General features: G+C 34.7%; 1 protein-coding gene across 7 annotated transcripts in view; it reads right to left on the bottom strand.

The window, feature by feature from the left end:
• Positions 1-26510, bottom strand: part of AP3B1 (adaptor related protein complex 3 subunit beta 1) — a 265515-nt gene that overhangs the window by 13001 nt on the left and 226004 nt on the right. For 4 of the 7 annotated variants that reach the window (XM_072794100.1, XM_072794118.1, XM_072794101.1 and 1 more), the window contains 3 exons: positions 24315-24546; positions 19272-19356; positions 5416-5513 (listed from right to left, as the gene is read on the bottom strand). In XM_072794100.1, the coding sequence (XP_072650201.1) occupies positions 5416-5513; positions 19272-19356; positions 24315-24546 (415 nt within the window). Of the gene's footprint in view, positions 1-808; positions 848-1719; positions 1817-3727; positions 3765-5415; positions 5514-19271; positions 19357-24314; positions 24547-26510 lie in introns of those variants that run through there. The other 3 variants (XM_072794111.1, XM_072794102.1, XR_012015574.1) reach the window with 3 other exon arrangements.

Raw genomic sequence — 26510 nt, 5'->3', positions numbered from 1 at the left:
ACCCGCCACTCCAGAATATAATTTTCAAGATAATTATCATAGAATTAAAATAACTGCAAATGTTATAAAAAATTTTAAATCCTTATTGTGTAGGAAAATGTATTTTAAAATGCAGTGGAACTTAACTCTTAATATATCTGATTTTCAATACTATAAGATACAAATGTGGAACCACAAAGATGTTATTCATTTACAGTCCCTTTTAAAAAATATACCCAATTAATTTAGACTATGTTAACTATTCACGCTTTTACTTTTTAAGAATTTTTTCCCCCTCTCCTTTTCATTCATAGATCTCTCTTGCCAAATGCTGTCTACAAACAAATGAAAGTGAGTCTGGAATAACCAGCACCATTACCTGATGAAAGGCCTCAACTGATGGATCAAAGGTATCTTAGCAATGACTTAAAGTCACTGAACAGTTAACGTGGTTCTAAAAAATGCACACGTATCTAAACAGCTATATTATATTTATCTCTAAATATAATAGTATTTGCCTAATGAATGGGACTATATATTAATTACAAAAACACCAACCGAAATTTCTGAAGCAATACATTTGGAAGCAAAGGAAAAAATGTGAATGGAAAACCTTAAGTTCCAAAGACATTTAAAATTGATATTTAAGAAAAAAAGCTAAGCAAAATTATGAACAAAACCCATATGGTTAACATGACATGTCATTAATATCAGAATCTCATGTAAAAATGTTCAGTGAACGAATTCAGTAACATGCCACTTAGAACAAATATTGAAATTTAGTACCGAGGTTAAAAAAAACCAAAATAATTATAATAAATGCCATCTACCTTGAACTGTGATATAAGTCATTGACATCTAATGGTATCTAGTAAAAATGATAATCTTTTGAAACATTTGATATGTGCACAATAGTTTACAAAATTCATGAAAATGGTAAAATTTGATTTTATGTTTTCAAAAGGCTCTGAACCTTCAGGGCTATATATTTAATTTAGTTATTTACTGCAAATGCAACCTGAAATTTAAAAGAACCCCTATGATTAGCAGCACAAAGATATGAAAGCCTAACACTGTAAAAAGACTTATCTAGCTTTTACCAAAAAGCAGTTTTTACTAACCACTTTCAAACTTGGGGACACTATGTTCTGTCTTAGACTGTTTAACTTCAATATTAGGCAAAAGCTTTAAAAACTACACAAGCAGTCAAACACTGCTTTTAAGTAAAGCACAGTGGATGCTGACATAACACTGCTGAGAGATGTGTGTACTCATTTAGGATTTAAACCTTCTCCATTAAGCTCTATTGAAGAGCAACTGCTGAATAAATGAATGCAACTATGTTTATGTTAAAAGCCTGTTTCCCGCAGCATGTAATTAAAGGAAATGTTGTACAAAGCCAGTACTTTTGTCAAGCTCCTGTAAATGGAAAGATGGATAGCACTCAGAGAAGTGAATGCATTGCTTCATATTTAACCTTAACACTCTTGTCATTAATGGTTTGTCTAACTTGGTCTATAAAAGACAAGGTACTGCTCCATTGAAGTAAAATTTAAAAAATCAACTAAACCATGCTTTTCAGAACAGAAGATTCATTATCGTCAGCTAATGTATTGGCATAAAGCAAAGTAACATCCTATCAAGTAAGGCACACATTCAATCTGCCTTCCCACCCCCCTTTATTTTTAACTCATGCTGTTTTATTGTTATAGGCAATTTGTACCACTCAGCATGACAGTGTAAACTGAATCAAGATTAATTTACATGCAAAAGAACACTTAGGAGAGCAGCATGGTAAGCAAATGTATTGTCTCGATTGCTGAGGTGGAAAAAGAACCTGGAAAGAAAAAAAGGTGCTCTAATTAAGGGGCATCAAATATGATTGCTTGTGGTAGTTAAGGGCCAGAAAATAGTAAATGTCTGACCATTTAAAGAATTAGCATCTTACTAGCTAGGAAACCATAAGATGGATGCATAAATCATAATAAAATTAAGTAAACATTCTAGGTTTCTTAAACCAGAGATTTTTCTAAATGAAAATATATCAGGAATTCTCAAATTAACGAGAAAGAAAAATATGCCAAGGTATCATTATAAGTTTCTCCTATAAAAAACTGATTTTAGATACCATATAGGCTGCTCATACATAACAAAGGTAAAGTCACCAGGAAAATATTTTAAAACTGTCAGACTACAGAATTTGTTGCTTCATTAGAATTCACCTAAATTTTGGAGAGGCAGAGGGACAGAGTACTTAATTTACGTTCATCAGCTGTACTTAATTGCTAAAATGTAAATCAATATAAGAAAATAAAATTAAAATTTTTTTCTAAGTTTTAGATTTAACATACGAAGAAAATGAGTAAGAGGAGGCAGTTTGAAATGAACAGCTGGTTTATGTCTCATAATTATTAAAACTGCCTTAAGAAACCAAATTTTTTTTGAGAAGGTCTCACGTTATTTTCAGCACCAAAATCATTCCACAGCTAGATCACTAACTCTGCAATGCTCCAAACTCAATGAGAAAAATCATGCATCTCATTTCAAGTTCTTAATACGAGTATTATAGTTAACTTCAATACATAGGATAAAAGTCTTTTAGCAAGCACTTTGACCACCAACCTGACTCATGTTTAGCCATGAAACTCTAAATGCAACAACTGAAAAACAATGACAGATCAGGCTGCGTATCAGAAATGAAACCTTTTCTGTTTTAAAAAAAATTAATATGCGCGATGTATTAGATGCACTCTTAATATGGTACAAACTTTTAATTATGTACATCTTTAGTATAAAAATAGAAGTATATTCCTCATGTTTTTTATTTAGAATTTTTCCAGTTAAATTCTAATTAATGCATTTAATGCATTTCTTGAGTCTTAAAAACACAGGCCCTGTGAAATGAGGTACTAAGTATCTAAGTTCATTTTATTTGAAGTAGAAAATTATGTAATGTGTGCACGCAATGACACATAGGTACTTCATAACTTTACTAGTATTTTACTATCCAGAAGTTTGCACTGATAAAATCTGAGGAAATGGATGTTTAAGATTTTCAGTTAGCGAGTCCTTTCTAGGTATCATTTGTTGAAATAAGCTAAGCTCTTCCTAGAGTAGTATAATAAAAGAATACATGTGTAAGGTTCAGAATTGAGACCTCGATTACCAAACCAGCTGAAATCTATAACTAAAAAGATGCTATTGAAAAGACTCTTTAAAGCTGTGGTAAATTTGCCAGCATCAAGTCCCATATCAAAGAATGAATTCAGGAAGACAGAAAGAATGATACAGAAATGCCAAGAGACTTGCAAGGATTTACAAATACTTCATATAAACAAATTTTCAAATAGCTTTATTCAGAGTAGCCTTTCTGCTCTATTAAACATAGCAAACAGCTGCCAGATTTATTCAGACAAATAATCAACAACCATAGAAGTAAAATGGCAGAAGAAAAAGGAATTTTGGCAACAACTCCACAGAGGACCACAGCTGTTCTGCAAGCGCACCTCTCTCATGCGCTTACGGTTCTGTATGGCTAGTCAGGGAAAAATCCCTCAGTCACAGCAGAGCACAAAACACTTAATCGAAATATCAAGTATTCTAAACCAAAGCTGAGGGATAGAAAAGGTAAACAATAATCTGCTGCTTTAGATAGATATATATTTTAGCTGCATTTTTAAAAAAAAAAAAATATCCCCTTAACAATAAATGTGCCAAAGCCTTACGCAGTCACTTATGTGCCACTCACCTGGTTTTGCTGAGCAGGTGTAAAGCAGAGAGGCAGGCTTTAGCCAGCAAAGGGTAAGAATAGCAAATGTAAGCATCAATTCATCAATAGAAAAATAAAATCATAGAATCACAAAGATGATTTCTTCTATAGCAATAATCAACTTCCAAGAAAAGCAAATGCAAAGAGGGATTTAGTCATTCTTTTTTATCATTTAAAAATAAGGCAGAAAATAAAAGATTACTATTAATTTTTTTTAAATATATTTTTTTAAATTTTTATTTATTTATGATAGTCACAGAGAGAGAAAGAGAGGCAGAGACACAGGCAGAGAGAAGCAGGCTCCATGTACCGGGAGCCCGACGTGGGAATCGATCCTGGGTCTCCAGGATCGTGCCCTAGGCCAAAGGCAGGCGCCAAACCGCTGCGCCACCCAGGGATCCCAAAAGATTACTATTAATTTTTTAAAAGATTTTATTTATTTATTCGTGAGAGACAGAGAGAGAGAGGCAGAGACACAGGCAGAGGGAGGAGCAGGCTCCACACAGGGAGCCTGATGTGGGACTCGATCCTGGGTCTCCAGGATCATGCCCTGGGCTGAAGGCAGCGCTAAACCGCTGAGCCACCGGGGCTGCCCAAGATTACTATTAATTTACAGTCTTGTATGAAATTTTCTTTGTGAGATTCTTCTGCAAGGTCTTGGGAACACTGTGGATTGCAATGGCCTTAAAAAAAGAAAAAGTAAAAAAAGAAAAGAAGGACAAAAAAAGATCTTTGGCACTATAATGATAGAGTGCCAGGAAGCATATGTTTCTCCTTAGGTAAAGATATTTGTATGTGACCAGTACTTTCTAGAAACATGACATATATGGTTTAACAACCTCAAAATGAAGGAATCTTTGTATGATAATCCCTCTAGAAAGAAAAACAGCCTACCCTCACATAAACTTTAAGAAATTGCACACTATGCTATTTAAATATGCCCTAGTTTTATATTATCTTCAATTAAATACATGAAGTCACAGTTATTTCCCCTTATTCATATAAAAAATAAAATTCATTTTTATTAGTAGTTATGGTGGACTCTGGGGCAAGCACAACAAACTAATACTTCCATTCTGCTGAAAATATTTTCTTCTTAGGTGCGTATTTAAAAATATTTCAGCTCTGATACAGCCAGACAAACACAGCATTTCTTTACTATAGAATTAGGTCAAAAGAAAATGGAGGCATTTTTAAAGCTATAATTAGGACTTTATTTTGAAGAGTGAGGCACTCTAATGTGTGCAGGGAGAAATATATTAGTGGGACATGAGAAACAGTTCTATAGTAAAAGAAAATACAGAGACATAACATTTATAGTGGCAGAACTTTGGTAAGTTTCAAATCCCTCACATTTTCACTAATGCAAAACACATAAGTACATCATTAGGTTGACAAACTCATAATTCCCAGAAGTGAAAAATTAAGAGTCAATTTATTATTTTAAAGACATAGTAATCAATTTTCATGTATTCCAGGAATGTAGACAAACATATCCTTTTTAAGGTTATTTTATGGAAGTAAAGGATTACCAAAAACTAGAAGATGATTCACTGACATTTGTTAATGGCTATGTATATATGGTAATTTATTCTAGAGACCAGATAGAAGAAGAGTACATATTATTTGGGATGCCAATTTCTAGTAAATTGTAGTTAATTTCTCACCTTGCTCTTTCTTAAAGTCTTTCTCTGACATGGCCACAGGTAAAAGCAGTTCTCCAACAGGTGGCTGAATATTAACATTGAAGCAATCGTCCTTGGTACTAAGAGAAAAACACATCAAAGCTGACTAAATGCTTAATAAATAAAGATTCTCTTTAATACTATGCTAGTTGAATAGATGTGATGAAAGCATATGTCAGCATATACCATATAAGATCTTGGCTTAACTAGAACAGCTAAAAAGGCTTGAAAGGGCAGCCCGGGTGGCTCAGCGGTTTAGCGCCGCCTTCAGTCCAGGGCCTGATCCTGGAGACCCAGGATGGAGTCCCACATTGGGCTCCCTGCATGGAGCCTGCTTCTCCCTCTGCCTGTATCTCTGCCTCTCTCTCTCTCTCTGTCTCTCATGAATAAATAAATAAAATCTTAAAAAACTTAAAAAAAATAAATAAAAAGGCTTGAAAAATTCCCCAACACTATTTGCAGAGAAATGTATCTCTATGAGTTGGAAAAGTTTTTTTTTTTTAACAGAAATATGCAGTTATAGTAACTACACCATTTGATATAGATTTTTTTTTTTAAGATTTTGTATTTATTTATTCATGAGAGATGTACAGAGAGAGGCAGAGACATAGGCAGAGGGAGAAGCAGGCTCTGTGCAAGAAGCCCAATGCGGGACTCACTCCCAGACCCCTGGGATCAAGCCCTGAGCCAAAGGCAGATGCTCAACCTCTGAGCCACCCAGGCGTCCTGATGTAGAACCTTTAAAAACAGGTAAGCATCATGGGTATACATACTCATTACTACCAAAGGAATGCTTCATGCAGCTTATAGAGAAGTAGTATTTTCTCTTTACTTTGTACATTTCAAGTGTAGAAAATGGAGTGCTTTAGTCTTAAATGGTTAAGATCTCTTTTAAAAATATTAGTTTTTAGTAAAAAATAAAATAGAGTGACCATACTGTGTTTAGATATGTACTAATAAAGTAACACCTCATCTGCAAACTTGCTTTTTTAAAACAAAAACTCATTTTTAGTAGTGGTATTCATTAATATTGATCAACACGTGCTAAGTTGTTATTTCAAATGACAGGATATGAATAATGTAGGAAAGGCAACTCTGTACCCATATCAGATAGAATAGTAATACTGAGTGCATTTATTTTAATCTTAGGACATACTACTCTCTAAAAACTTATTAAAAATTCTTTAGAATTTTTTTAGGTTACATGTTTCAAGTTAGGTTGATGAGTCTATCAGGAATGTGTTTGGCTGCAAATAAGCAGAAAATCAAACTAATACTATGCACACATTGTCTAGTATACAACAAATCCTTGAGTTACCAAAGGCTGCTTCAATGGCTTAAAGATGCTGTTGGGGACCTAGGTTATTCTAGCTTTCAACTCCACCATCCCTAGTGTGTTGTCTTTCATCCTCATGATTGCCAGATGGCTGCTGCATGTCTAGGTACCATTTTCACATTCTGCTTAAGAAGAAATAGTGACAATGGAAGAGTGAGTAGTAAATACGTGAGCCAACCAGATCTGATTCTTTTTATCAGGAAAGCTTTTGTCCCCAAAAGGACTTCTACATTCATGTGAGAACTGCATTTCATGGCCAGTGGGAAGGTGGACAGGGAGATGGGGACTGTGGGTAAAAAACTAACAAACATTAGGTTAAGACACTTCATTGAAGGGTGCGGTAGGGATAAATAAAATGAAAAAAAATCATGTTTATGCTATTATAAACTATATTCTTATAAGCTGCCTGATATTTTTTTATGGAGCAAGGTAAAGACTAGACTAAAAAAAAGAATGTTTTGAATTATTCACATGTGGATTGTCTAAGGAAAACTAACAAATCTGATTTATTAATTCAATATAAATTTACTGAATACAAACTAGATCCCATGTACTGTACAAGTACCTGGGGATTGATTTATTCAAATATTTTTATTTATTTATTCATGAGAGACAGAGAGAAAGGCAGAGACATGGGCAGAGGGAGAAGCAGACTCCCTACAGAGAGCCAGATGTGGGACTCTATCCCAGAACCCCGGGATCACACCCTGAGCCAAAGGCAGGCACTCAACCACTGAGCCACCCAGATCTCCCTGGGGACTGTCTTTAAAAGACAAGTGAGACTGACTCTAAAAGCTTACAGGTCAGTGAGAGAGGAAGAGTTCAATTATGTTCATAAAAATGGTAAATGCTACATCAAAGATATGTACAGAGTATTATAGTTCACAGAAGAGGGACTGATTAATTCTACAGGTGTGAGGTAAAGATACATTTCCAAGAGCAGAGAAAGGGGTGTACTAGGTATTCTAGACCTGTTTTGGGAACAGTGAGCAGTGTGGTATGTCAATAGATGAGGCTGGGGGTGCACTATAAAGAATCCCATATACATTCATTACCATTCATCTCCATTTCTCCCAGGACAGTCCCAGTTTGTGGCTGTTGTTCTGGACTCCTTTCACTCTCTAAAGTGTCCTGATTTGTATGACAAAGTATAGGATTACTTCACTCATATAACTAAGACAAAGGGGTTTCAATGTTTCCTGAAGCAACAAGGAAAACAACCAGAGATTTTTGACACAGGAAAATAAATGATCCCACTGTATTTCAGAAACTCTACTACATCTACTAAGATGTAGTAGAGTAGAAATCTAAGGAAGTAGATTCATTAGGAATCTAATTTAATAGTCTAGGTAGGGGTTTTACATTGTGTTTAATTTTAGTAATTTCTAGCAATAATGATCCTAAGAGGTAGCTTCTGTTACCCTCCAACTTATTGATGAGAAGTCAAACAGCACATCCAAGGTCACACAGCTACCAAGTGGCAATACTGGGATCTGCACTCTGGTCTATCCTACTCCACAGTCTGCTATATAATGCTGCTTTAGAAATATATATTTTTTTATTCTGCTCTATAACACTGCACTCCTAGACTGAGAACAGGGAAGATGGGGGTATTTTAGAATCAGAAGGGACAGATATGGTGATGGATGGAAGGGACTTTGAAACTTCTAATGGGAAAAACTGGGAGAATGATAACTAGTGAAGTAGTAGAGTTTTGGGGATTAAACAAGATGATTTGGCTTTAATCATGCTCTATTTTGAGTACCACTGAATTATTCAGGAAGAGATATTTAGCAAATAACTGGAAATACAAATCAAGAATCAGAAAAGAGGTCAGGGCAGTATATATGAGTTTGGAAGTAATAGAAAGGTAAAGGGAAGAGCTGAAGCCTTACAAAGAGATAAGATCAGAGAGAAAAAAAAAAGGATAAACAATAGAAAGGATAAGGTGGAAATCTGGGGAGGACCTACATTTAAATAGAAATGAAGAACTGCAACTTGCAGAAGAAACTGAGAAAGAGGGATCCCTGGGTGGCGCAGCGGTTTGGCGCCTGCCTTTGGCCCAGGGTGCGATCCTGGAGACCCGGGATCGAATCCCACGTCAGGCTCCTGGTGCATGGAGCCTGCTTCTCCCTCTGCCTATGTCTCTGCCTCCCTCTCTCTCTCTCTCTCTCTCTATCATAAATAAATAAAAATTAAAAAAAAAAAAAAAAGAAACTGGGAAAGAGTGGTCAGGAAGAAAATGTGTGTCAAATAATGCAAAGAGGAATAAAAAGCAGCAAGTGTTACTGCAGACCCCAGCAAGGCAGTTGAGATGGAAGGAAAAAAGCAGAATGCTATGAGTTGAAGGGTGAACAGGAAGACTGGAAAGATGGACAGAAAACAGTAGAAGCTTTGTGAGGATGCAGAGGCAAAAGAAAGCTTAACAAAGCCCTAGCATGTTCACGGCCTGAAGGGAAAGAGCCAGTGGAGAGGAAAAAACTAAGGAATACCTGATGGAGCAAGGCCTCAGAGGAGCTAGATGAGGTTGGGATTAATAGCACGAGAACAAGGTGAACCAGTCAGCATCCTCCTGGCTCTTCCCAAAGCAGCACAGGAGGAGTGGTTATGACCGCAAGAAGTATTGAGGGTAGGACACTTGAAGGATGAGACTATACCTGATATAGTGGAAGGCTAAGTCACATTAGAAGAAATATGTAAAAGATGATGGAGTAAATGGTAAATGTGCATGTCTATATACAGACACACACACAAATATACATACACATGTGTATATATAATTTATGTATAATATATAAGAATATATTATATATGAACTATATGACATACATATAAATTTATATGTATAAATATATTTATACATGTAAGGAGGTGCACAGTAGAAGTATTTTACTAATAGAAGAATACAATTAAATTAGGAATACAGGGATCCCTGGGTGGCGCAGCGGTTTGGCGCCTGCCTTTGGCCCAGGGCGCGATCCTGGAGACCCGGGATCGAATCCCACGTCAGGCTCCCGGTGCATGGAGCCTGCTTCTCCCTCTGCCTGTGTCTCTGCCTCTCTCTCTCTCTCTGTGTGACTGTCATAAATAAATAAAAAAATATTATTAAAAAAAATTAGGAATACAATTAAATCAGGAGACCATTGGGTTAAATTATATTTATTACATTATTGTTACTTTATTTTCTTTTTAATTACGGCTTAAATGATTCCTTCCAAACTGTCCTTCCCAACAGTCCTGAGGTATCATTTGTGCCCTGGATTAAAGGTAGCTGTACAGGGGTGCTTGGGGGGGCCTCAGTCAGTGTCTGCCTTCAGCTCAGGTCCAGATTCCAGGATCCTGGGGTCAAGCCTTGTGTTAGGCTCTCTGCTCAGCGGGGAGTCTGTATTTCCCTCTCCCCCTTCCCTCTCCAACCCTGCTTGTGACCTCTGGATCTCTCTTCCAAATAAATAATTAAAACCTTCAAACAAACAAAAAAAGGTAGCTGTATAGCTCTGACTCCCAGGGAGAAGGGTGGGAGATCAGGGAAAGAAGGAAAAGCATACATGAAAATGTAGGTGAGTAAAGAGCAAGTTTAAGTTTGGGGGGAAAATGTGATCCTGAAATATCCCCACTAGCAATTTGCGACATATATATGACTCAACTTGACTGGGTATGTTTTGTTTTTGTTGCTTTTGGCTAATGATATTTTATTTTCTGTAGTTGGTAAAATGGTTAACATAATTATCTTTGAAAAACCAAAGATAGAAGTTCATCCAAAATAGGTCTTATGAAGCAAATGTAAATAAAATTGGGGCACTGTTGTGGCAGATACTACTCGATGCTTACTCAAATACTTTTTTTTTCTTCTTTACTGACCTAATCCTGACTTTGTTCAGGTAGACAATGTGCCCAAATGGAGCATCGTATCTCTCAGTCTCTCTTTAGGAGTGATCAAGTAACCCAGTTACAACCAATGAAGCATACACGGAAGCCTGCCAGGCATTTCTAGGAGAGTTTGGCTTTTCCTACATGGCTCTTCTCTCCAGATCACTTCATTTTTTTTCTTTTTCCCTTTTTTGCTTGGAATGTAGATAGAAACCTGAAAGTAGAGCAGCCATATTGTGACCAGGAGGATGGCAGGCACTTGCTAATGTAATTAGCACATGGAAAAAAACTCCACAAAATAACAAATGCTGGAAAGCCCTGAAGCCATTGTAGAGCTACTCCAGCAGCTCTTAACTGCTGACCTCTGCTCTTGTACTAGCAGAATAATAAACCCCATTTGGTAAAGCCACTAGAGTTGGGTTTTTGCTACACACAACTGAATGCAAAATCTAATATAACAAGCATATAACCTACTTCATAAGCCAGTGTCAGCTTTTTTTTTTAAATAAAGATTTTATTTATTCATGAGAGACTCCGAGAGAGAGGCAGAGACATAGGCAGAGGGAGAAGCAAGCTCCATGCAGGGAGCCCGAAGTGGGACCTGCTCCTGGGACTCCAGGATCACGCCCTGGGCCAAAGGCAGACGTTCTATCACTGAGCCACCGTCCTGCCAGTGTCAGCTTCTAAGCAAGGTTTGACTTAGAATCAAGTCAGGTGGAATTTTCCCTCTTTAATTCAGGGAAATTTTACTTTCATTTATATTAGTGTTCTAGCATGTCCTCCACAGTTTTTTATGTGCCTCCTTTTCTGCCATTTTGTCCTTTTTTGTTGTTCACTTCTCTCCCCTTGTTGGGTTTCCTTCTCTTTTTCCCCCACCTCTTTTTCTTCTCATCTCCCTCTGGTTGAATGTGGGGCTAAATATAGATATCTTGACATGTATAGGGAATGGTGAAAATGAGTAATGACAGATGTGCATCTATTGGAATTAAGAGATCAATAAAGTACTAATATTATGCAGCTCTAAGTAGCCTCATTACATGTGATCAAATGGCCTAATAGTTTATTATTTTTGTATTTTAAAAAAATATTTTATTTATTCATGAGAGACACAGAGAGAGGGGCACTGACATAGGCAGAGGGAGAAGCAGGCTCCATGCAGGGAGCCCCACATGGGACTCAATCCCAGGAGATCATCCCCAAGCAGAAGGCAGGAACTCACCCACTGAGCCACCCAGGTACCCCCAAATGGCATAATAGTTTAATGTAATATAAGATTCTACCTGTTATATTTAACTGTAATGCACATACTTGTACTACATATAATTTCATTTTACAGACTCATAGGATACAAATTGGTAAAATTTCTAAGTAAGAGAAAAGGGCAAGGAGTCTGACCATAGTGAAACTCAAGTTTCCTTATCTATGAAGTTAAGATAAATGGCATTTACCTTACAGGTGACTTTTAATGATTAAATGAAAAAACATAGCCAATATAGTGCTTAATGCATAGTAGATACTCAAAATCTACACAGAGAATAGGGTTGTGTCATAATTTATTTCAGCATTCCCCTCTTGATTCTCATTTGCAATCATTGCTACCATAAACAATGCTTACTTAATACCCTTAGCTAGATCTATTTTCTTCTGCACAAGCACCAGTATTTCCCTAGCTCTGATACCCTGAAGAAGAAACTGTTTACAGAAGAGAACAAACATTTAGCACTTTGATAGGGCCAAACTGCCCTAAAAAAGGTGGGGTCAATTAAAGTCCCATAAACAGTATACCACAATACATGTCTCTATCTTGTCAATGTCAGATACTAAGCTTACTTAAAAATTTTGCCAATCTGACTGGTAAAATGTTTTAATTTTGCTTTCTCTGCTACTAGCGATGTTGAACATCTTATGTTTACCGACTATTTACATTTCTTTTCTTGTAAACTGCCTATTCTTAGCCTTTCTCCACTTTTCTATTGAATTCCATCGAGTAACTGAGAGTTATGTAAGTAACTCTCTCAGTCACTCTCTGGTTATTAAATTTTTGTCGGCTACATATACTGCAATACTTTCTCACCATTTCTTATCTGTTATGGTATCTACTTTTTCTTCTTTGTAGAGAAGTTTAAAAATTTTAATAGTCAAACTTGATCATTTTTCTCTTTACATTTGAGTATTGTATCTTGCCTAAGACTTCTGCCCCCAGAGTATGAAAGCATTTGTGTATATTACATTGAAATACTTTTAAAATTTTTTATGATTTATGACATTTTCTTTTCTAGTTGAATTTTAAATATTTGTCAAGTTCCCTGAAAAGCCCTACTGGAATTTGCCTACAATCACACTAAAAGTTGAAGATTAATTTGAAGAAAAGTACTGTCTCCCACTAGGAACATAGTATATGTATTATTTTACTTATATCTTCTTTTTATGACCTTCAGGAAAGTTTCAGGCATTTTTTTTTAATTCCTACATAGGTATTTCTTGTTCATTTATTCCTTTTGCTAGTCTTATAAATAGAATAATTTTATACATAATGTTTTTAAATTGGTCACTCTTGTTATATAGAAATGTTCATGATTTCCATTTAATGATTTGTACCACCTTTCTAAACTCATTAAATAGATTTTCTGTTGATTCTAAGACTTTCTAGGTGATAATTATACTAGATAAAAATGATAATTTACTCTCTTCCTTTTTAGGATTTCTACCTTTGTTTTTACTTGTCTTTCTATATTGGCTAGAACTTTCATATAATGTGAAATAGTGTTGAAAATGGTAACCTTCCTTTGCTTTTCTTAGAAGAGAATGCTTCTGCTACTTCATGTGGTAATAGGTAACTTGTAAAGCCCAGAAATTATATGAATTTATAATGCCAAGTGGTATGTACACTCATGTGCTATCCTTTCCGGCTTTAAAATCAGGGTGGGGGCGCCTGGGTGGCTCAGTCAGTTAAGTGTCTGCCCTTGGCTCAGGTCATGATCTAAGGGTTCTGGGATTAAGGCCCCATTGGGGTTCCTTTCTCAGTAAGGAGTCTGCTTCCCCCTCTTCCTTTGCCCCTCCCTACTCGCTTGTGCTAGCTCTCTCAAATAAATAAATAATAAATGAAAATTAAAAATAAATCAGGGTGATGTTGAGCTTTGTAGAATGACATGGATATTTTCCTTATTTTTCTTTGATATAGAAAAGTTTAAATAATATAGAGATGATTTCTTTCCTAAAGTTCTGATACACCTTTTTAAAAAAATTTTATTTATTTATTCATGAGACACACACACACACACACACACACACACACAGGCAGATAGAGAAGCAGGCTCCCTGCAAGGAGCCGGATGTGGGACTCGATCCTGGATCCCAGGATCACACCCCGGGCTGAAGGCAGATGCTCAACCACTGAGCAACCCAGGTATCCCAGTTCTGATACAATTTAATCAATTTTATTCTTAACATTTTTTCTAGGAAACCATTTCATCTATTCCAATTTATTAGTATAGAATTACATATAATATTATTTTGTAATTCAGAAGACCTCGTTTTTTTTTTTTTTACCACCTTCCTCTTTTCTAATCTTTCTTGTATCTTTTTTTTTCTCTAATCCTATTAGCCTAAAGATTTTCTAATTTTTTTTGGAAAATTCTTTGCTTTTTAAAAAAATGTGTATTTTTTGTATTCAGGAAAAAAGAAATTCTTTGCAAATACTCATATCTTAGATCAAGTCAGAAACTGAATTACTAAATTTTTATAATGTTATGTGTATATCTATATTTACCTGAATGCTTATCTAAATATCTCTCTTCCTCTTTGATTTGTTAACAAATGGCTTTGTCAATTTCTCCTAGAATTTCATTACTTTTTGCTTTATGTATTATAAAGCTATGTTACTGAAAAGTTTGTAACTTATATTGTTGTGGAGGAATGCAATGAGTAGAACATTTTCTTAGTATGAAGTGCTTTTAAAATTTTTCTAGTATTAGTATTGCCCCATTTTCTATTATCTTTCTGATAATAAACATATACACACATACTTATATATTTCATTTTGTTATCCTCAATTTTTCTGTCATTCTTTTTTGTTAAAGATTTTATTGATTGACTGGCAGAGGGAGAGGGTGACAGAGAATCCCAAGCAGATTCCATGCTGAGTGCAGAGCCCAACACAGGATTCGATCTCTAGACCGTGAGATCATGATCTGAGCTGAAATCAAGAGTCAGATTCGGGCAGCCCGGGTAGCTCAGTGGTTTACCGCCTGCCTTTGGCCCAGGGCGTGGTCCTGGAGACCCGGGATCGAGTACCGCATCGGGCTCCCTGCATGGAGCCTGCTTCTCCCTCTGCCTGTGTCTCTGCCTCTCTCTCTGTGTCTCTCACGAATAAATAAATAAAATCTTAAAAAAAAAAAAATTCCACCAGGCATGGTCTTTCTGATTGTTATTCACATTCATTCTGCCTGACCTTTGATGAGTCCTTTTAATCTGAAGGCTTGTGTATTTCTTTTACTTGGGAAAATTTTTCATCTATAGTTTATTTCTTCCCTCAATGTTTCTTCTCTTTCCTTCTAGATTTATTAGATAAACTGATTCTTTTACCCTTACTTGCATAGTTCCCATCTCTTTTTGCTCTCTATTCCAGTTGATTTCAGTGATTTGCTCTTCCAGAACACTAAATCAGTACTCAGCTGTGTGCTATTATACATCTACTGAATCTCTTGTGGCACTATGTTTTTAAATTTCCAAGAATACATTTAAAAATTTCTAATTGCTTCTGTTTCAAAGAGGGAAATATGTTCTTGCTTTACAGATACAGTGTTCTCCTGAATCAGATAGTTTTAGGTTTTAAAGCTATCTCTTCAAAATAAAATAAAATAAAATAAAATAAAATAAAATAAAATAAAATAAAATAAATAAAATAAAATAAAATAAAATAAAATAAAATAAAATAAATAAAATAAAATAAAATAAAATAAAATAAAATAAATAAAATAAAATAAAATAAAATAAAATAAAATAAAATAAAGCTATCTCTTCTCCTTCTCAAATTATCTAATCCCTTCATGGCTGAATCTTTGTAGTCACCATGAGCCTTCTCTTTCAAAATGATGCTTCCCCTCAAAAGTCTGGTTCTTGTAAGCTGAGCATTTATATTCATAATGAAAGACTGGCTTAATTAACATACACAAGGGTTCTGCTACATATTAGTTATATTTTAGACAAGTTTCTTACTCTTTCTATGCCTCAGTGTGTTCACCCCTAAAAATGGGGGATAATAAAACTTATGGGATTGTTCTGAGAATTAAATAAATTAACACAAGTGTTTAGGACAATGCCTAGTATACTGCAATTGCTCAATACACAGTGGGTTTCCTCTCCCCTGGTGGGCTGACTTATGTTTCCTTATGGGTGAAATGTGACTGGTTATGTGGACATGAAGTTGGGAGGCAGAGAGGCAAAGGTCTCATCTCCCCCAACAAGTTAAAGACTGACTTTGCTTAGTGGTAGAGATCTTGAGAATATTACTCTTTTGGATAGAGCTGCATTTCATCTCATATCTGATTATCCTGGTCTCCTTCCTACAAACTCAAACCCTGCTGTTATCTTAGGCCCCCATATCCACACCGTAAGTCCTTCCAGGAAAGTAGTTCATTTTCCTTACAGTGTAATTTTTAGGTCTCTGACTAAATGTAAATGTTGCCTGCTGCTAGGGTAAGGTTGGGGAACTAGAAGTTGGAAGTAGTTCTCCAGTTTCTCATGACTGTCGTACTCTAACTTTTCACTTGTTTATTTTCCACATGATATTCTGCTAGACTTGCTCTGTGGTTATAATTTTCTCTGTTATTGTTTATATGCTACCATTTACTTTCTAACTGCCAACAATTCTTCACAATTTCTGGTGAACTAATGACATCCTTTCATTTTGTTTTTAGTACTCATTCTCTTTTAAAGAATGAATGTGTTTCTGTCTTTTTAATAAATTTGGGGCAAAAAAGAAGGGTGGTTGCTAGTGCTCAGCCCTCTTACTTGAGCCAAGACATATTATTCTTCATACTAGTTACCACATTAATATCTGCTGATCATAAGCATGAGACCTGTTTATGCACTGCATCTACTTTTAGAGAGATAGAGATATACATTTATGTATATCATATACACTTTAAATCTCAATAAATTTAATCAAGGACTTAATTTGATGACCATTTAAAATGCAAAGCAAAAGAAGAGACATTAACACTTATCAAGTACTTACATAACTACATATAATAGTTCTATCTATATATATGTATAACTATAATGATACAGAATTAACCTAGAGACTAAGGTAGAATCATTTTATTCGTTTCTTTTCTTTTAATAAGTGTAAGTGTACCTGAAATGCTTATAATCCATGTTCTCAGCATTTCTGAAGGCTTCTTGCCAAATATGTTCTTATTACCCATAATTTTACCTATCGATTTCTATAATGTATTTCAAGGAAAAAATTCAATATCAGCTATTCTTGCTTTTTCCCCCCTCTTTATTGAACTACCAAGACTAATACAACACATCACTAAGCAAAAAGTGCTATTTACTATGCAAAAGGCACAGTCAGTGATTGGCATCTAACACCAATTGATCTACCCATTACTGCTATCTCCATACCCCCTCTAACACTACTATAAAGCTATTGATTTAAACACTGTCGATCGGTTTCCATTTTCTGATTTTGGGCAGGCCAATTAAGAAAGTGAGTAATTGTGATTACACTGCTTCAGGATCAATTACATTTGATGCAAGACAAAGTGTTCTTTTTGGAACATATAAAAAAATAATTTTGATCTAATGTGCTTATGAGTTTAATAAAACCTAAGATAATTTACACATTCACAACAGGAAAACATACTAATGAGTGCTTATGATAGCTAAGGCTATTTTCTACGTAACATATATTCATCATTTTCCTAAAACTAGTTTAAAAGAAATTGAGAAAAAATCGTTCATATATACTTCCCAATGTAGGACGAAAAAAATCAAACACTATCTACATACTTATCCCTAAAAGAACATAATTAATTATCAAAGATAAAATGCAAATCTTGTCCAATGGACTACAGAGGAAATCCCTATAATGAAAATATATTTAAGAACCCCCATCTCATATAAAAATATAGCAGGTTCTTTATATAAATTGATAAAAAATAATTTTCTTAGTTCTTAATTTTGCTCTTACTTGGTGCATGAGCTTTGTCATTGGGTTCACATTGTTGAACTCATTAAAATGAATATACCTCTGGTGTTAGAGGCAAATCTATTTAGAGTGATGTTACTCATAGTCTTGTGCTCAGTAATATTGATCTGTGTTGTTTGTCTAATAGAAAAATAATAAACAATTACTAGGCAATGTTGGAAAAAGTAATCAGTTTTTATATATTACTAATATAGCAGACCTCCCAAAACATAAAGGTGATGATCTGCATAAAATCAATGTGTTATGCTACATTGCTTATATTCATCACTGCAGGTTCTCAGCAATAAATGGTATAATATTAGGCCTCAATTACTAGTAAACTGAAAAGGTACATGCAAAAGAAAAGTTCACTATATTTAAACCATAAACTTACTTAAAAATGTCTATTTCCTAAACTCAGTGATTTTTATTGTAACAAATGCTGTTGGTAAGCTAGCTAAAATTTAGATAAATAAAATGTTTTAATTCTTGTTACAATAAAAACAAAGCAACTCAAATCAAAGTAACAAATCATATCTTAGGTCAGAAAAATATAAGAGTTCAAAGATAATTATTAAAGATGGATGAATATAGCTTTGTATTAATTCACTAATAATTTCTGGACTTCATCAGAAATGTAGAAAATATTACATGAAAATAGTAACAGTAATACAATCCAATTAGAAAAGCTTTTTTGAATAGTATTCAGCCATGAAACCTTTGCATATATGTCTCTTTCAAGTTTTATAAGAAGCAGCTTGTGAATTAAAGTAAAAAGGGGGAAAAATAAAGTAAAAAGGGAAAAACGTATGGGCTTTCAGTATTGACAGAATCAATAATTCTCTATTTAAGAGGCTCAAGATAACATGGAAGATACTTCAAAAGATATCTTCTCGGGCAGCCCGGGTGGCTCAGCGGTTTAGTGCTGCCTTCGGCCCAGGGTGTGATCCTGGAGACCCGGGATCAAGTCCCACATTGGGCTCCCTGCATGGAGCCTGCTTCTCCCTCTGCCTGTGTCTCTGCCTCTCTCTCTCTCTCTGTGTCTCATGAATAAATTAAATAAAATCTTAAAAAAAAAAAAAAAGATATCTTCTTTGGGCTATTCAATATTATTAAAAATTTTAAATTCTCTTAAATTCTCCTGGATTTTCTAAAACTATAGAGTTAATAAGTAAAAAACAAAATCATTTAGCAGTAACTTATTTTAACTAATAAACTGTGAATTGCAAGATGTCTGACTAGTGGCTAGCTGTGTAACAAATACTAAAAATACATATACAGTAAACAATTTGTACAGCCATTCCACTGCAGTCTAAACATTGCCCCCCAAAAGTACGTTTGTTTAAATGTTTTGTGTCTCAAAGAAAAAAGCTGTTGAAAGCCTAGCTTCTGATCTGCTATCCCTTAAGGGATAAAATACAGAAGAACAATTGAACTTACCACAACTGGAAACTGGCAGTCTGAGTGGAATCACAAAAGTCAATACCCATTGAAACAGTGATGGATCCCTCAGGCTCAAGAGATTCTAGGAAATAAGATAATTTAGACATGAAAACATGGAGGATGTGAAAAAGAGTCAAACTAAACCCTGAAAACTTATGTAATGTTCGCAGTTTGGTTAAAAGTCAAATTTAATGATGGCTTATAAGAACAATTTCAAAATAAGACTATTAAAGCAAATTATAAATTAATTTCATTATTCTGTTCAAAGGCTGTCTTTTCAATAACTTAATTCTGCACATGCTTCTGTTTCAGAAATACATCATTTCATGTTTTACGCTATTGTCTTTATAGGTACTGAAGGCGAGAAGGAAATACATGCATTCCTGCTTGGAACAACTATAAAATAGAACTATATCTGGGTGTTTTTAAGTGATTATGTACTTAAAACTATGGAGTATATATTCTAGATATAAATTTTAGACAATGTCTCAAATTTCAACTAGAAATAAAAATCCAAAAATTTGGGTTCCCCGGGTGGCACAGCGGTTTGGCGCCTGCCTTTGGCCCAGGGCGCGATCCTGGAGACCCGGGATCGTATCCCACATCGGGCTCCCGGTGCATGGAACCTGCTTCTCCCTCTGACTGTGTCTCTGCCTCTCATTCTCTCTCTCTCTGTGACTATCATAAATAAATAAAAATTTTTTAAAAATCCAAAAATTTTAAAAATGCAAATTAATGCACAGCTAAAGGAAGAAATTAATCTGTATTCAGAAATTAACCAAGACCACTGGCATTTTAGGAACTAAAACAATAAGTCTAATTGCATTATTTAAAGAATTATTAGAAGAAAATTTAGTAGCAGATTAAGTTATCATGAAAAAAACAATAATGGTATCTTACAGGTTTGGAATTTCTGAAACTTCATCTATCATCTAACCAAGAATGGGAAATAACTATCAATACTGGTGCTTTTCAGTTGACAATGATAAAACTTAAGACAACAACATTTTATTCTGCTTATTCCAAAGTTTGTCTATACATTAGAATAATGAGGGATCTTAAATATATACACATTTAGTGTAAATATTTAAGTATAAATTGTATCTTTACACAGAAAATCATCCACTTTTAATTTCCACTTTGCTCAAAGTCTTCATTATAACTGCAGTCACACTGAACAGCAGCTTTATATTTACCTTTATTCTGTATATATCTTAATAAGACATAGTTATGTTTTAGTAAGGACACTCTAGTAGACTATAATTATCAAAAGGCTTATTGATAAGTAAGGTTGCCATTTAATATTAACCATGACGGAAATGATGGTACAGATGGGAAAAAGAATAATTCAATAAGCTCAATACATTAAGAAGTATATTTATGTCTCACAGGTTCAATGAAGACCAGGCATTATAAGAGGAAAATTGGGGCAGCGGTTTAGCGCCACCTGCAGCCCAGGGTGTGATCCTGGAGATCCGGGATTGAGTCCTACGTTGGGCTCCTTGCATGGAGCCTATTTCTCCCTTTGCCTGTGTCTCTGCCTCTCTCTCTGTGTGTCTTTCATGAATAAATAAATAAAATCTTAAAAAGAAAATAAGAGGATAATTGTTTGATGCTGATTTTAAATTGTTATTCGTTTGCTAGTGGTATGTATGTTGGTTTGCTGATACCAATTTGAATTTCATTTGTTTATAAATCTAAACTGTAACTGGATGCTACACAAGTACCAGAAGACTTGCTACCTAAATCTTTAGCCAACAGGCTTTATTGTAGAGCAAACAACTACAACGATATTTTTCTTACATTTCTCTGGAAGCTATACCATATCAGTTCACAGCTCTGTCAGTCATGCTGCTCAGTCATATACTTTAGTGACTCCGTAATGCTTTCTTTTGTGCCACAGATATATTGGGGTTCAGTCTCATTTACGGCTGACACATAGGTAGCAAATGCTGTCATCTCCAAGACATGATGGCATTCATGATTTAGATCTCTCTACATCATGTATTCTTGTATTTCATTTGACAAAGTGACAGTTCTCAAGATGCCTTGTTGATCAGGCTCTTCGACAGAGTTTGGTACCATCTTCAGTCTTAAGGTACTTAACTATGAGCTTAGTGCCACACTAACTCTGGAGGACAGCTCATGATCAACAGTATGTTTTATTATATGAATGCTTCAAGACTAAAGTGATCAGCATAAAATTATTCATATAAGGGATTTATATTATTTGAAGCCTACTACATTGGGAAAGTTTACTCAATTAGGCATCTGTATTTGGATACTACTTCTGGATCAGAACTATACATATAAAGGGTTACACAGAAATGGCTGAAAAACATGGGCTCTACTAAACCACACCATTAATAATGCAAAAAGAAATCATACAGGCTGCCATTGACTTTGATGTGATTGTATAACTAGCAAAATATTAGTTGAATTCAAACTTGTCAGTTGCTAACATAAAGTCAGTGAATATAGGCAGAAAGCCTAAGGGTGTGTGTGTGTGTGTGTGTGTGTGTGTAATATTTTAAAAATCTCTTATTTACTTGGTTTCTTTGAGAAAAATGGAATGGCACATTATTCCTAATACTCTTGCAAGGAATACAATTTCATGCTAAAGGCAGAGGAAAATCCAAATAAAAGTCATTGCATATTATGGACAAAAAGAAAACCGACTGGTGACAAATAAGAAAGCTGCTAGACTCCTTAGGAGATGCATATGTGCTTATTAAATAAAACAAATGTCTTACTTTCCTCATTTCACAAAAACATTAAAATATAGTATTTGTTCTTTGTTGTATTCTTAAGATGTTTTTGGAATACTAATTAAGATATATCATACTCTGGAACTCTGCTATAATCAATTGATAAAGGACACTAGGTGGTATTACTACATGGGAAAGAACTCTCTATCTTGAGGGTATTCAATAAAATGCCAACAAAATGAATAAAACATTATGGTCATAAAAGTCTGCCTAAGAGAAGTAAAGAAAAGCCTATGGCTAGGACTATGGCAATGGTATACATTCATATTTTATTTCTATGTTAAGGCCATACTATGAAATTTATTATATTTATTTCTTTATTCTACATAGGCCAACAAAAGGTCAACTCATTAACTCATTATATCAGCTCAAAGAAATGTTAATACTGTTCTACTGTTTTAACCTTTGGCTAACATTTTCCAACTTCAGACAATTCATTTATCAGCTACTTGACATTTCTTAAACTAATTTTTTAGGTAAAAAATGCTGGATTTTAAGCAATAAAAAAAAGAATACAAATTAGGATATTCTAGAACTTATCAATATATTAAATTCACAAAGTAATTAAGTAAAAATCAGGATACTCTGTATACATTAAATGGTGTCTTAATTATCAAATTATTTTTAAAAGTGTATTAAGTGGGTTCTGAAGTCTAATCACTTTTACTATCTTGGTTGCTTATAAACATCTACCATATGACATATGTTAGGAATTGTTTTATTCCTTTGTATAAAAATATAACACAAAGAATGACTTCCTTTACTGAATGATTCGTGAAAACTATAGAAGAGAATTCAACAACATCAAAGAGCTCAGGTGAAAATGAAGAAAAATAGAATAGTTGTGTGAAATAATGAGTAAAGAGGCACACTTGCTGACTTAAAAGGCTTTGCTCACCTGACCTATTATAAGAAGAAACTATTTAGAGCATTCTGATGATAACATTTCAAGGATTCAATGACAGAAACCTTGTATTCATTTTAATTGATATTATTGCCTGAAGCTTCTCCCAACTAAACTCTTGGACTGTTTCCACTTACATTAAACAGAAAAAACAGAGGTAGACATTCTCATTATTACATTACTTTAAACTCAAAGTAACACACAATTGTTACACTTAATTTTTAAAAGGTCTATTGCTGGTAAGATACTTAAAAAATGGATGGAGATGACAGTTTGTGAGCATGGAGGACACCCAGAAAGCACCTGGTGCATCTAAGTGGCAGCTCCCTCTGTATCAATTGGTGGTACTGCAGGTGAGAACTAACGACTGGGACTGTTATACCTTGTACTTTATTCCAAAAAAAGTGAGATTTCTGGGTTTGTTTTTTCAATGTAAAAACATCTTGATTTCTAAATGGTAGCAAAAGATTAAAAATATTATAAAATATTGTGTGTATAAATACTAGCAATACACTATGAGTTATTTATATTGCATGCCTGGAAAGGAAGACAAACAGAAAAGCATCCACCCTCTCAGCCTTTGTTCTCTTCACTCTTCAGTTTGTGGAATGTGAAAGGAAACAGTGAAGGGGAGTTAGGATTCAAACGGCAGACTAAAATCAGGCAGGGAATGAAGTTTGCCAGGAAGAGAAGCAGAGGGAAAGGTGATGACAGTAAAATGAGAGGCAATTTTGTTTCTTCAGACATATCCTTTTATCTCCACTGGTACATTTTACCATTGCTGGTATGTGACTCACTGAGAACAAAGTGTACTCATTCTGTATGATAAATTCAGTTTAAGAAGGAAAAACAAATATAAGCTGACTATAATGACAAATATAGTCAACAACATAATGTGTATTCTACTTTTATTTTTTTATTTTTTTAAAGATCTTATTTATTTATTTATTCGTGAGAGAGAAAGGGGGTGGGCGGCAGAGACACAAGCAGAGGAGCAGGCTCCATGCAGGGAGCCTAATGTGGGACTTGATCCCGGGATCCCAGGATCACACCCTGGGCCGAAGGCAGGTGCTAAACTGCTGAGCCATCCAGGCATTCCTCTACTTTACTTTTATTTATTTATTTATTTATTTATTTATTTATTTATTTATTTATTTATTTTATGATAGTCACAGAGAGAGAGAGAGAGAGAGAGAGAGGCAGAGACACAGGCAGAGGGAGAAGCAGGCTCCATGCACTGGGAGCCCGACGTGGGACTCGATCCCGGGTCTCCAGGATCGCGCCCTGGGCCAAAGGCAGGCACAAAACCGCCGAGCTATATTTTGGGATCCCCAAAATATAGAGTTGTAAATGAGAATTAATATTTACCTATTGGATTAAAAACATGCATTTGCATGCCCATAGGAAGTTTTTTCCCCTCTATGTGGATATTCTCTATCTTTCGATCAGTAGTATTATTCAATGTTATTTGTATGGAGACCATCTTATCACCAAAAATACAAGGCTGTCTTGGAAAGAAATAATGGGCAGCTAGTCCTCTTCCACTCATTCGATGAAGCAGCACATGAGTTTTCACTGGTACAAAGACAGGAGTATTGACCTGTTGCACATTGGAAAAACAAACAAAGATGAATTTGTGAATATGGTTATTCTCTTAGAAAATATAAATTAATGATATTCTACTCTTATTTTCCCTAGAGTATAATATAAAGCACAATAACAAATATCATATCCATAAATATTAAGACAGAAATTATACAAAAAGTAAAGAAAATGCCTTCAAAACAGCATTAAAATTTTTCTGTACTCTGCAACATGTATTAAAATATTTTGACAATATGTGCCTAATAAGAATAAGCTGCTGTATATTCAATTTTTTTAGAGTTTATAAACTTTTTGGTTAGTTTTTTTCCCAGGTACACATATCTGGGCATCTTGCTAATTTTCTTATTAGTCTTAGTAATTTGTCAGTTGATTTTCTCAACTCAGGTTACTGAACTATTAGTATCACCTACCAATAATGAACATCTTTGTGTCTTCAATTCCAATCTCAACTCCTTGAACTTTTTTCACCTTGAATTTCTTTCATCATAAAATGAAGACAATCACCTACTTTAAGGTGGTTTCTTCCTTTGCTTTAATGATTAAAAAGATCTTCCCTACTTTGAGCTCAGATAACTATTCACTTACATTTTCTTCTAGAGCTTCATGGTTGTAATTTTTGATTTGTGTAGAACTTACTTAGATATATTGACCTCTATACTTAATTTTTTTCTCCAAGTCCTTAACCAATTGTCTGAACATGATTTAATGATTAGCTTTTCCTATGTGACCTGTAAATGCAAACATTCTGATTTATGTACTTGGAGACATTTTTGGACCTTGATTGTTAAACCATTACATTGTTTTATTTCTTATAGCCCTACAATATGATTCAGTTATTTGGCAAAACAAAGTATCTTTTATCACTCCATCTCCCACTGCCCCATCGGTATTTTGTTGGCTAATTATCTGTTTATATCCTCCTGATGAATTTTAGTCTCTTTTAGTTAAATTCTTCCCTCAATCTTGAGTGGATTCAGAGGCAATATAATAAATGAAACAGTCCTTTCTAAAATCATATGATAGCTATCTTCCCATTTGAACTCAAAGTACTGCATGTGGCTTGACCTGACATGGCAAGCTTTAAAAAAAAAATCAATTTTTAATTAAATAGGTCTAATCAAGATTTTTTCATAGTAAGTGTGCTCTCCCCCAAACTAGATTTCTATTATAAATGTGAGTACATTTTAACCTATTCGACATGTTCATCATGCCAATGATACCTGATGACATGAAAACTTAATAATGTTATTTAAAATTCATCAATAGGGACACCTGGGTGCCTCAGCAGTTGAGCATCTGCCTCCGGCTCAAGGGTGTGGTCCTGGAGTCTCAGGATTGAATCCCGCATTGGGCTCCTTGCTTTCTCCCTCTGCCTGCTTCTTCCTCTACACCTATGTCTCTGCCTTTCTCTGTGTCTTTCATGAATAAACAAAATAAAATCTTTTTTAAAAAAATTCATTAACAAAAATCCAGGAGTTAAATATCAAATATACGAAACGATAAGCAGTGCCTCTAAGCATCATTAAAATGTAGTATTCCTTCTTTAAATGCTCAACTTGCAAGAGTGAGCAATTTAAAAGAATCGTCTTAAAAATGCACAAGAGTTTATTTTATAAATAAATAATAATAAACACACTAAATAATTATTGTGTTTTATAAATGCAATAATTGAGTACATTTTAAATTCTGGCTATCTAAAGTAATGGGGCAACTGGCCTATGCATTCTACTTTGGCCTTTTGAGGACAATAGCAGTCTAGCATTTTAAGTTTTCAAAGCACTTCCACTTCTAAGCTTAGGTTCTTTTCCATGTATAAAAATTATTTTAAAAATTCATCTTTTTAAAAAAAATTTTTTTTAATTTATTTATGATAGTCACAGAGAGAGAGAGAGAGAGAGAGAGAGGCAGAGACACAGGCAGAGGGAGAAGCAGGCTCCATGCACCGGGAGCCTCATGTAG

This window comes from Canis lupus, chromosome 2 (genome assembly GCF_048164855.1).
Source record: "Canis lupus baileyi chromosome 2, mCanLup2.hap1, whole genome shotgun sequence".
In the NCBI taxonomy this organism is placed as follows: domain Eukaryota; kingdom Metazoa; phylum Chordata; class Mammalia; order Carnivora; family Canidae; genus Canis; species Canis lupus.
This window is presented reverse-complemented; position numbering and strand designations above follow the sequence as displayed.